At 35.2% G+C, this 13,051-nt stretch overlaps 1 protein-coding gene across 7 annotated transcripts; it reads right to left on the bottom strand.

Annotated features, from left to right (window-relative positions):
- Positions 1-3,296: 3,296 nt before the first annotated feature.
- LOC108854247 (COP1-interactive protein 1-like) lies at positions 3,297-10,443 on the bottom strand. Of its 7 annotated transcripts, none has more exons than XM_057009886.1 (6): positions 10,191-10,443; positions 9,919-9,971; positions 9,634-9,700; positions 8,654-8,880; positions 3,686-8,541; positions 3,297-3,593 (listed from the first exon to the last, which is right to left on the bottom strand). In XM_057009886.1, exons 4-5 carry the CDS (start codon positions 8,745-8,747, stop codon positions 3,719-3,721), a joined length of 4,917 nt encoding a protein of 1,638 aa, XP_056865866.1. In that variant the 5' UTR covers positions 8,748-8,880; positions 9,634-9,700; positions 9,919-9,971; positions 10,191-10,443; the 3' UTR covers positions 3,297-3,593; positions 3,686-3,718. The 7 variants fall into 7 exon arrangements, with proteins under 7 accessions (XP_056865866.1, XP_018483276.1, XP_018483275.1 ...); XM_018627774.2 differs by having other exon boundaries at positions 8,654-8,876; XM_018627773.2 differs by having other exon boundaries at positions 10,206-10,443.
- Between the last annotated feature and the right edge of the window lie 2,608 nt (positions 10,444-13,051).

Below are 13,051 nucleotides of genomic sequence, written 5' to 3'. Positions count from 1 at the left end.
CTTTATTTCTTCTCATTGTTTTGTTCCTCTCATCTCTGTCCACTATTCAAATCCAAATTTCTTATTTTTCCTTCACAACCTATCATAGCCCATCACTTTTGTAAAATCTGCCATTGTTTCTAGACTATGGTCTCTCCGTAAGCTCCGTACTAGTGGTGGTATTGCGAACGTAAAACTATTTACCTCATCATGTACTTCTCCTTCCACACATTTGTAGCAATACATGGAAGTTTCTGTAAAATCTCTAGATAATATGTTTTTGATAGTAGGTGTCACAACTTTAACGTGAACACAAACTCAAAGAAGATAATCACAAATACAACAAGATAATATCATACAAAATATTTAAAGATACTCTGCAAAAGTTTATAATTATCTCGTGGTAAAAATCTACAATAATCTATAATACTCTTACACACTTTAAAAAAATCTAAAATTCTTTTTAAAGTTCAGTAAACTATTTTAATTTAAAAATCTTCAAAACTTTTTTATAATCACAAACCAATAACAGCCCCTTAATTACATAAAAATGCATGGAAACAAAAAGTTTTCCAACAACATATTTAAAAGTATTGTTCTGGTTTATCGAATAACAGTCTTATTACTGCGATCATTTTTTTGTGATCATTGTTTAATATATATGATGGTGCAATATTGATTTTAATAAAATAAATTTAGTAAATTTCTAACCTAGCATGAATTTAAAATGCGAAAAATGTTTATATAATGAGGAATGTAGAGCGGAAGACGACTAGTACACATACATAAATAAATAAAACTGAAAAGTTAATGCTTTAGCAAAACAAGTAAACAAAAATATCGATTGATACCGAGAAACTAAAATTCTCAAGGAGCTTTGAAAACATTCAAGAGTCTTCACAAGTGAGTGATTATATTTTTGTAAGGGTAGAAAGAAAATATTATGAAATATTTTTTAAAAGCAAAAAATAAGTAAAAAATAAGTAAAAATTAAATAATATTTAAATTTTATTTTGAAAATATAATATTAAAAGAGGAAAAAATCTATTAGATAGCAGAAAATCAATGGTAATATGAATATTTATCTTATTATGAGAATTAAAATATAATTAAGTATGTTAAAAGAAATTAAAGAAAAAGACAATCTACATTCTCAAAACATAAGCCTTATTAAGAAAAACAATGATGAAGACATCATATTTAAAGCAAATCCAATTATTATCTAAACCAGATAGAGTACTTACCATGCATTGACTTTTATATTGTTGCAGATTCCAAATGTATTTTAGGCCTAAAGAATAATTCTATGAGACCCACAGAAAAATCCCACACATATACTTTCTAACCTCATAATCTACATTGTCTGGGGCATATCCAAACTAGTCGGTTCTTATAGAAGGTGGTATTTCACCGACATCAACTTCACAATACTTGCGAATTACTTACTTATATTTAAATACTTGCAAATTACTGTATAATACTTGATACTTGGTTTTTAGGTTTAAAATTTTAAAATTGAATGGACCAAAATTTATAAGTAAAGATAAACGTAGAATGAATACTTTAAGTTTTATATATTCGTTATTCTATTTAGTCCGTTCGAGTAATTTGATTTAGTTTGTATATATGACTCATTTGAAATAAATACACATTACATCAAATACCTAAAAAACTAATATGTTTTTTGATTTTTATTACAATATCAGTACTAAAAAGTATTTTAATGGATAATACATATTTTTAGAATCAATAAAAAGTAATAAAACAAGTAACGCGTCAGTATTAGAAAAAATCGTGGTAATTGGTTTTTGACTAGTATTTATAAGTAATAAGATTCTATGACGAACCATTAAATCATGAAAATGCCTATTTAGATTATAATAAGTTCTGTATTCAGAATCTTATTCGACACTCTCTTTTCTTTTTACATCATTTTAGTATTTGTAATATATATGATGGTGCAATATTAATTTTAATAAAAGAAATTTAGTAGTAGTTTTAAATTAGCTTGAATTAAAAATGTGGAAAATGTTTATATAATGGGGTGTGTAAATTTTGAGAAAAGTAAAAATTTATTGTGCTTTTCTCTTTATTTTTTTAATTTATCCTCTTTTCTCTTCTTTGTTTTTGTCTTTTTAATTGTTAACCATTAAAATAATAAATAAAAAAGAAAGAAAAAATTAGAAATAATTAATATAAAATTGTCTGAACAAGTTTTAAAGTTAAATAGCTAAAATGTAAATATTGTTTTAATTACTGAAGCTAAAAAATAAAATAAAATAATTTTAGTATATGTACATATTATAAAATAATAAATAAAATTATTTAAATATTAATAAAATTCTAATATTTAATTGTTTCATCTTCAAATTTCATCCAACTAATATAAATTTGACATTCTATTTTGGGTGGACTTCGGTATAACCCCTCGAGTATTGCATAAAAAAATTTTGGTACTTAAAAGGAAGATCTAGATATGTAATTTGTAAATTCTCATATGATTTGCTTACATATATTTTTGGTGTGATTAATAATTGTTCTACCAAGTACGTAACATTTCGAAATCATAGTTCCACCAAGTACATCTATCTTATTAAAACAGAAACATTCTGTTGGACCTAACATTTATTTCGTAAGTTTTTAAATTAAATACACCTTTATACTTTATAGTTAAACTTACATTAAATCATTAATGATTCTTTCTTTATATTACTATCTATGTTTCCAAACAATATATTTATTTCTATATACTACTATCAATGTTTCCAAACAATATATTTTTTATACTACTATCAATGTTTCCAAACAATACAATAATTAATCTTAGTTATGTTATATCTATCATTTTCTTTTTAAAATTTTGTAGAAACGTCATAATTTCATAAATTTTAAAATAATGAACTTTAAAATTTGGAGTATAAGATTACAAATTATGAAATTGTTACAATTTAAATCAAATTAGATTATATATCGGTCATCCAACAGTTCAATCGGTTAATCTCGGGTTTTAGTAATTTTTTTAATATGAATATTTTAAAAACCTAAATTGAATTGTCAGATCTCCGAATTAACTGATATAATCACAATCGGATTGAATTTAAAAACACTGATTTAAATGCAAAAATATTATAAATATACACTTTTAAAAATTACCAAAATATTTGTTAAGTTATTAGTGAAATTTTTCATCGTAAAATATTCCGCGCTTCCAAAGCGCGGGTCAAGATCTAGTATCATTTTAAAGGGACTATAACTTGGAGATCAAGAAATGATCCGGATGATTGAAAGTGATGTGTATGATTATTATTTTTACCAAGAACAAAAATTATTTGTATTTAACAAATACCGGAGACACACACTATACCAACAACATTGATTAATCGTTCTGTACAATCACACCCTCCAGAAATAGAATATCAAATTCATTTGCAGGATGCCCATTATTCCCATTCAATCCGACCACCAAACTTTGCCCACAATAAAACCCAATTTGACTAGAAAACAACAGTAAAAACAAATACAGAGGACTAGAATAATGCAACAAACACAACAGACACAAAAGTAGTCGACCAAAAATGTCCTCTCAGCCAGGAGTTTTCCGGAAGTCCAGCTTCCTGATTGACCAAAACCCAAAACCTAAGAACCACATAATAATACATTGTTTGCATTCATGATTCATGTGAGGTAAGAAAGAAAAACAACGTACCATACTGTCTCCGATGGTGACGCTAGCTAGCTCTTAGGCTCGCTGGGACTGTCTTTGCCCTCGACCTACAACAGTCTTAGACAAAACCTCTTCAAGATATTCACAGCGACCTCTGTGATGATCGATCCACACACATAATTGCCTTATTGCTTCTCTTTTCTCTTCTCCAAGTTCCACGAGAGTCTCCTTCATCCTCTCCTTCTCTTTTTCATCTTCTCTTGCTTTTTCCCCAAGCTTCTTTATTTCCTCTTCTTTCCTCTCCTTCTCCTTTACATCTTCCCTTACTTTCTCTTCAAGCTTCTTCATTTCCTCTTCTTTCCTCTCCTTCTCTTTTTCATCTTCTTTTACTTTCTCTCCAAGCTTCTTTATTTCCTCTTCTTTCATCTCCTTCTCCTTTTCATCTTCTCTTACTTTCTCTCCAAGCTTCTTTATTTCCTCTTCTTTCCTCTCCATCTCTTTCTTCATCTTCTCCTTCTCGTAATTCCTCTCTATCACCCAATTCGTCGCAGCCCACAGTAATTCAGATGCCTCCATTACCGTTTTCTCGTACTTCCCCTGCTTCTCCGCGAGTTTTCCCGACACTGATTGAAAGACATCTAGTGTTGTGTTCACTTTCTCTGCTATCTCTTTCATCATACCTCGATAAGCCCCATGAGTCACCGCCAGGCTTTTCTCAAGCTCTGCTTGTTCCTCTAAGTGTTTAGCTTCTTCTCTCCTGAAAGCTTCCTCTTTCTCTGTTAGCACCTGTTCGGTCACCCTCAGTTTCTGGTTAGATAAACGTAGCTTAACCTCGATGTTACTGATCTTCTCCATGAGAGTTTCTATCTCTTCTCCTTTCATTTCCAGCTCGTTACGTAAACTCTCCGTTGTCTCTTCATGACCAGCGATTGCAGAATCTCTGGATGATACTTCATTACCTGTCTCCTCCAATAACCTTTGGGCTTCTTTGTGATCCTCTATTAGCTTATTAAGTGTTTCCTCGCGTTCTGTTAACAGTTGTTTGATCTGTTTGTGTTCCTCTCCCATCATATTGTAAGCAGCTTCTTGCTCTACCAATGCTTTTTTGACATCGATGATCTGATTTGACAAATCTGATTTCTCTTGCTTCTCTCTATCGAGCTCTGATTCGGTTTCACCCTTCTTCACCTGCAGAGAATCAAGTTCATTCTGCAGACTGTTGATCTGTTCTGTTAAGGCCACTTTATCAGCAGAGGCTTCGTTTATCTTATCATGCATTTGAAGGATCTCTTCTGTTTTAGCTCTTAGCTCCTCGTCAAGCTCACTTCTCTGTTTCTGTAGAGTCTCTATCTCAACTTCAAGACCCTTGGTTTTCTCAGATAAACCATTCCTTTCTTCTAGAATATTATCGTGATCTTTGACCTTGCTTGTGATCTCCTCGGACTTCCTCTCAAGTTGAATCTCTAGTTCTGCTTTTTGGCTTTCAAGTGAGACCACTTTTTGGCCCAGACCATCGATCTCATCCGTCAAACCCTTAATCTGCTTTGAAGCTTCATCGCCTTTGCTCTCCATTAGCGTCTCTAACTCTTCTCTTTGAGTAGACACTGAATCTAGTTCTGCTCGTAGGCCATTGATCTCAGCTGTCAAACTGTCGATTGTGGACGATGATTTCTTCTCGTTATCCTCGAGCTTTTGGGTTAAAGCAGAGAGTTCAGTTCCTCTCTTGTCCACTGTCTTCTCAAGTTCCGAGATTCTAGCAACCATTTCTCTGTTTTGTGCTTCCAGTTGCTCAACTTCACTGGTCTTGCCAGCAATTTCTGTCTCAAGATCTACTGTCCGGGCACGAACTGACTGTAGCTCCAACTCAAGGGTCGCTACTGTTCCTTCTAGTTCTTTTATCTGCAACTGTGATTTACTTTCCTTCTCTGTTAGATGTAAAAGTTCTGCTTCTTTCTCAGAAAGCTGGTCTTTCAGTTTGCCTGACTCAACTGTGAGTTCCTGTATCGTGATCTGTACCCTTTCGAGCTCTTCTGAAATATCTGAAATTTTAGTGGACATGGATTTATTTTCTTCCTCTGCAATCTTCAGACTTTCACTCAGATCAGAAACCCTTTGTTCAGATGACTTCAGTTGCGCTTCTAAATCTCTTAAATGAGTGGATGATTCTCTCTGATGAGTCTCATGGATACCCCGCAAACTGAGAAGTTCCTTGTCTTTCTCAGTGTGGCTCTCTTTTAACTGTCCAGACTCGGACATGAGTTTTTGTATGGTGTTCTCTGCCTGCTTGATCTCATTAGACATATCTGAAATTCGCTGAGATAACAGCTTCTTCTCCTCCTCAGCACTGTTCAGGCTCTGGTTCAAATCTTTAACTCGTCGCTCTGATGATTCCACCAGCGCTTCTAATTCTTTCACTTGACTCGATGAATCTCTTTTATGTGCCTCGTGTACCTCCAACAAACTAGAAAGCTCACTCTCTTTTTGTATGTGTATACCTTTCGTCTCTGCCAATTCAGCCATTAGTTTTTGTACCTTGTTCTGCGTCTGTTTGAGCTCGTCTGTAGTTTCCAAGATCTTCGAGGACATGGACTTGCTTTCTTCCTCTGCAACATTCAGACTCGCACTCAACTCGGAGACCCGCTGTTCTGATGATTTGAGTTGAGCTTCTAACTCACTCGTGCGAGTGGATGATTCTCTCTGATGAGTCTCGTGGATGTCCCTCAGACCAGAAAATTCTCTTTCTTTCACACTGTGGCTCTCTTTCAACTGTTCAGACTCAGACACGAGTTCTTGTATGGTGTTCTGCGCCTGTTGAATCTCTTTGGAGATTTCTGATATTTTCTGAGATAACAGTTTTTTCTCTTCCTCTGCATTGTTCAGGCTTTGGTTCAAACCTGCAACCAATTTCTCTGATGACTCAATTTGCGCTTCTAATTCTTTCGCATGGCTAGATGATTCTCTCACATGGGTCTCATGTAACTCCACCAAACTAGAATGCTCACTCTCTTTTTCCTTGAGTCTTTCTTTTATTTCTCCCAGTTCAACCATAAGTTCTTCTATCTTGTTCTGCGCCTGCTTGAGCTCGTCCGTAGTTTCCAAGATTTTCGAGGACATGGACTTCTTTTCTTCCTCTGCAGCCTTCAGACTCACACTCATATCTGAGACGCGCTGTTCCGATAATTCTAGCTGAGCTTCTAATTCACTCACTCGGGTGGATGATTCTCTCTGATGAGTCTCGTGGATGTCCCTCAAACTTGAAAGTTCTTTCTCCTTCTCACCGTGGCTATCTTTCAACTTTCCAGTTTCAGACATGAGTTCTTGTATGGTATTTTGTGCTTCTTGAATCTCTTTAGAAATCTCTGATATTTTCTGAGAGAGCAGTTTTTTCTCTTCCTCAGCACTGTCCAAACTCTGTTTCATATCTGCAACCTGTTGCTCTGCTGATTCCACCACTGCTACTAATTCTTTCACTCGACTTGTTGAATCTCTCTGAAGTGCCTCATGTACCTCCACCAAACTAGAAAGCTCACTCTCTTTCTCTTTGTGTCGATTTTTCAAATCTCCCAATTCAGCCATGAGTTCTTGTATTGTCTTCTGTGCCTGTTCTAGCTTGTCTAGAGTTTCCACATTTTTCGAGGAGATGGCTTTGTTTTCTTCCTCTGCAGCCTTCAGACTCGCATTCAAATCTGAGATCCGGTTCTCTGAGGATTCCAGTTGAGCTTCTAGTTCACTCGTTCGGGTGGATGATTCTCTCTGATGAGTCTCATGGATGTCCCTCAAACCGAACATTTCTCTGTCTTTCACACTGTGGCTCTCTTTCAACTGTTCAGACTCAGAAATGAGTTCTTGTATGGTGTTCTGCGCCTCTTGAATCTCATTAGAGGTTTCTGAGATTCTCCGAGAGAGCAATCTCTTCTCTTCCTCTGCATTATTCAGGTTTTTGTTCAAATCTGCAATCATTTTCTCTGATGATTCTACTCGTGCTTCTAGTTCTTTCACTTGGCTCAATGATTCTTTCTCATGGATCTCATGCAACACCACCAAACTAGAATGTTCACTCTCTTTTTCCTTATATTTTCCTTTCATCTCTCCCAGCTCGGAAGTGAGTTCTTGTATGGTATTCTGTGCCTGTTGGATCTCACCTGAAATCTCCGAAACTTTCAAGGATAAAGATCTTTTCTCTTCCTCTGCACTATCCATTCCCTGGGTCATATCCGAAACCCGCTTTTCTGATGCTTCTAGCTGCTGCTTGAAATTAGCAACTTCATCTTTGAGCTGATCACTCGTTGTTTTCCAGTCTTCTGCAACTTTTTCAGCTTCTTGAAATCTTTTGATACCATTGTCTATCTCAGTTTGCAGTTGATCCCTTTCATTTTTCATATCTTCTAACCTCTTGCTCAGATCAGTTTCCGTTTCTCCCGCAATTTCCAGTTTCTGATGTAACTCTCTGCTATCACTCAGAGCTGTTGTCTTTTCGCCCTCTAACTTCTCAGTTTCAAGTTTCAAATTCCTGACGATCTCTTCTGATTCTTTTAACTTCACCAAAGCTGCTTCTTTTTCTTCAACACTCATTGTCAACTTTTCTTTCAGATCAGCAGCTTCGGTTTGTCCATCTGTTACAGACTCCACATCTTTCTCTACTTTTCCATTTCTGTTGGTCTTCCTCTTCGAAGAATGGTCAGAATCCGAGTCAGAGCTGGATGATGAAGAGCTTTCTCCTTTCCCGTGCACCTTTTTCTTAATATCTCCTGTCAGATCATCGTACTTGCGATATAGAGACTGGTACGCACTGTAGAATTCATTCACTAAATCTGAAACCACTTGTCTTTTAGATTTATCTTCGTAGATGTCTCCACTCTCAACCATTCCCAAGATTTTCTTCACCTTTTCATCCATTTCTGCATCAGAATACTTTTCATGTAAGCAGTTATCAAAACAAGAGTTACGTTTTTCAATTTTCATTGGACATGTGAAACAAACAAAAAAACTTAGTAGTGTAGGAAAAGTTACCAGATTTTGTTCCTTTGAGCATTTCGCCTTTCTCATGATCAAAATGAGGCTCAAAGAAAGACTTCAATGTCTCTCTAAACCGATGCTTTGTCATATCTTCTTTTCTTGGGTTTCTCTGGATTTACTTCTTCAACCAAATATCATCATTTATCGAGGCAACTCAACAATAAGACGTTTAGAGGACCCAATATTCATTCATCTGAGAAACTCCATCAGACACGATCTGCCTTTGCACAAAAGACAGAGAAAACATTTCAGAAGAAACGTTATGACTAGCAACACTAACATTGTTCAAAATAAATGGCATTATTTAATTAGAAAAGAGGTACCATCCATTCCACATCACATTCATGCTGGTTAATAGTATATAATACTACTAAAGTAATAATAAATCTGGCTTTTCAGATCATAGGTTCGCATCTTGGTTTTCAGCAGAGAGATAATAATAATAAAAATAATGGAACTCAGACAAGGTATACAGACAATAATGTAATTAGAGGGACCCGCAAAGAACAACGGTAGATCTCATCTCATAGATCCAAAAGCCCCTTTGCTTGCGTCATTGTGTATTTCTTACCAAGTGATAAGGTGTTTATATAAACAGAAGATACAAAAAAATGTAAATGCAAAATGAAGAAGAATTAAACAAGGTTGATTTAACGCTAATCCTAATTCCTATTGGTGCAGGGTAACGGCATGGGGGTATTGGGTGATGAGACAAGAAATGTCATGTGGAGCCAGCTCAGCAAATTTGGAAAAAAGCACATACCTCTAGAAAAGATAAAAAGAGATTAGCTATCATATTCAGAAAATGCGAGTTGTTACTACTTTTTGTTCTTATGTTGTTACAAAAATGATATAAATAATAGAGTTTCAACTAAACAAATCTCGATTCGATCTAAATTTAGCATAATACAAGAAAATCAGTACTAGTAAAAAAGGGTAGGTAAATAGAGGGAGGAGTTTCTAGATTCTCTTACCCTTTTATCTCGGAACTTCCTTTGAGCTAGCTCTATCAGAATCGATTCAATGGGGGTTGGTTTTGCCCTGTATGGAAAAAGAGAAAAACATTCAATGTACACTTATGAGGAATAGAGGATCCAAAGCAGTTGATGGGAAGCTTAATGACCATATAGTATATAATAACATGAGAAATCAAATATGAATTTCATAGTCAATCATCAAATTCTTATGGTAAAAAACAAGAGAAGAAGAAGAAGAGCCAAAGAAAAAAAAAACAAGTGTGAAAACGGCCTTGATTTTACCGTATAAACTTCTCTTTATTGAATAACCAGAAGAAGGAGGAATGATGGATGACCTGCAAATAATCAGATGCGAGATGATCAAACCTCTACAGTTTGAAAAAGAAAAATCAAAAAGAAAAAAAAAGGATCCAAGGGATAACTTGTAAATTTCACAGTAAAAAGGCATCATCATCATCGACAAAATAGAAAAAAAGATGTTCATGACCAGTTCATCTACTACTGTGCAATCAAAGGCAAACATAGAAAAACAATCGCGGAGAAATCGAAGCTACCAAATCATTTCTAACCTACTAGCAATCGAAGCTCCCGAGATGTGAAGAAAATATCTCTCTCTCTCGGGGTGGTTTCTCTCTGTGCGTTTCAACGATGATAAAGTTACGAAATTAAAAATCGAAGCGAGGCAGAGAGAGTGGTTGAAGAAATCAAAAAAAAAAATGAGAAGTGATTTGGTTTTGGACTTATGTGGGGTGGTGGGGAGAGAAGAGACCAATTATGAGCAGGAAAATTTTGTTTTCTTCAATTTTGAAGACGAATGAGGGAGAGAGAACCTTATTTTTCTTCTTTTTTTTTTTGTTTTGGGTGGAAAATGGGGTCTTCCACAAAGGCTCTTTTCATTTTTGGATTATTACGCTTCTGCCACTTTGGGCGATTTCTTTTGCTGTCGTTATCGCGGTCAACTGTCATTTGACTCTTGTACCTATTATTTACGCTTCTGCCACTTCTCTCTCTTTTCAATTCTTTTTTTTTTCTAATTCCCGGCATGCATTCATGCAGTGCATGCATTTATAATGGGGTCATGTTGGATTGCCTCATGATTAACGCCTCACCACAAGCACATTTCCTGCTCTTTTCCTTTGTTGGAGAAACAAATATGCCATCATATTAATTTTCAAATCTATACTAATAATAAGAAACGGGTAAACAACCTATTTCCACATCAGAAATATCATATAGTAACAAATACACATAAAGTTTTACTCTCTTCTTAATTCCGCATACTTTAAACTATTCTACCTATTTCTCCTTAATTCAAAAAACTTAAACACAAATCCACATAGATCCGGTTTTTCACTTATTTAATGGTTTATAAACTAAACCAAAATGAAAACACTTAAACCAAATAAACTAACCAACTAAAAACCAATCTCTCTCTCTCTCTCTCTCAACTAATCACTAGAATAAACCTTAGCAATTACAAACAGAGCTTGCAAAGCTGGGAAAAGAAAACAGAGACATCTAAAATAAATATAACTTGCCAAAGGAGCATTAACACTGTCTTTATTGCTCACCTAAGGACCATCAGTCTCAACGCAGATATGCCACTGAGTTTGTTCTCCATGTCATGCTTTGAGATCGATCTCGGAATCATGCTCGTCATGTTCATCCGTCACGTCCCCTCCTCCTCCACCTATCGTCACCGAGTCACTCCCCGAGGAAGACCAAGAGATTGTGAAATCCATCATCCAAGGCGCAATTCCATGTTACTAGATCGAGTCTCGTCTCGGAGATTGCAAGAGAGCGGCGATGCAATCTAGGAGAAATCATCAGCTAGGAGAAATCAAACATATCTGAAAAAGTACTATCGATTGACTGAAGAACAGAAACATGAAATCTAGTTTCAGGTTCCAGTCAGAAACATAAAACCCACAGAAGAAGATTATGATCTCTTTTGTCAAAAAAAAAAGATTATGATACGGAGGTATGCATCCATTGAAGGAAATGAAGGAGATATGCAAGTGAGAGAAAGCTTAGTGGTGTTTGAATGGTGAAAGAAGAGAAACCGAGGAAGAAGATGATGACGTGGTTTCTTGGTTTGAAACAAGTTATTAGGTTAGGTTTAGTTAATTTTTGGTTTATTATTTGTAACACATACGTTTTTGGTTTAATTTGGTTATTGATTGGTTATTTCAAAATTAAAAAATATTAAACCGATGTAAATCAGCTCTGTGTCGGTTTTAGTTTCCATCTGAAAGATTATGTGGTTTTATGGTTTGAATCTTTGGATTGGAGAGAAATAGGTAGAATAACTTTAAATATGTGGAATTAAGACGAGGGTAAAACTTTGTGTGTATCTATTACTATACGATATTTCTGGTGGAGAAATATGTCGTTTACCCTAAAAAAACTAATAAAAGTATTTTCGCTCTCCTCAAAAACCTCTCCCTTCTCTCTAGTTCTTTTGATTTTCTTCTCTGCCATTCACCGGTCACCGGCTCCGTCTGCTTCTACGGAACCGGAGTCGGGTTTAATTCTTTTATTTAATCTCTTTTATAGTTTTAATCGGTTGGTTTGCATGTGGGTTTTGATGATAAGCTGAATTTTCAGATCTTCTCTTGATCTTTTTTGGGCTAGTTTGATTTTGGAGGTTCTAGATCTTCAACATGATCGGGTTGTGATTTGTCTTCAAGCTGCATGCATCTTCTCTCCATTGTTGGTGTCTTTGACTTCCTTCCGTTTCGATCCTTCATATGTTTTGTTTCTCAAAACAGATGTTTGAATTGATGGTGGTGATACGCTCCATGTCTTCTCCCTAGAAGTTTGTATCACAAAAGCTTCTTTCTAGGCGTTTGCATGTCGATCTTCAGTTTTCTTGGGGTTTGCATGTCGCTCCTCAGTTGAGTTTGTCTCCGCCATTAGTCTCCGCCACTTCTGGATAAAAGTAAGAACAAAGTGTTCTATTCTCCGGTTTGAAGCTTAGGTTTATCTTGTTAAATTGCTATGCTTATTCGCTATTGTAGGTTTCAAGTTCTTTATCAAAGATACGTTTGGAGTGTTGGTGTTTTTCACTTTGGAGCTTTCTTCCTTTTCGTTTTGTTGGTTTTTAATCTTGCTTTAGCTTTGATCTCTTAATTGCCATGTATGTTATTTTAAGTTGGTTTTAAAAAAAATTCCCTAGTCAAGGGCTATGCCTCCGGAGAACTCGTTTCTGCAAGCTAAATTTCTGGGGAAATCCTTTATCTCCCACGGCTTTGTTTGCTTTCCGTCCATGTTTCTCCTCTGGAAAATCATTTGATCAATATAATCTTGTTTAGTGTTAAAAAAAACAATCTACACTGATCCCACATCATTATACCTAATCATAAATCTTCACTCCTCTATAAATAAAAAAATCATAATTTTATTTCAAATTCGT

The sequence above is a fragment of the Raphanus sativus genome, chromosome 4 (genome assembly GCF_000801105.2).
Source record: "Raphanus sativus cultivar WK10039 chromosome 4, ASM80110v3, whole genome shotgun sequence".
In the NCBI taxonomy this organism is placed as follows: Eukaryota; Viridiplantae; Streptophyta; class Magnoliopsida; order Brassicales; family Brassicaceae; genus Raphanus; species Raphanus sativus.
The sequence above is the reverse complement of the archived record's forward strand: the minus strand, read 5'-3'. Positions and strand labels throughout refer to the sequence as shown.

What these genes read in the sequence shown, in the direction of transcription:
- LOC108854247 (XM_057009886.1), bottom strand. Translation starts at nt 8,747, where the DNA reads ATGACAAAGCATCGGTTTAGAGAGACATTGAAGTCTTTCTTTGAGCCT. An exon ending in GCTCAAAGGAACAAAATCTG is followed by an intron (nt 8,542 to 8,653) that starts GTAACTTTTCCT and finishes ATTCTGATGCAG; the next exon opens with AAATGGATGAAAAGGTGAAG.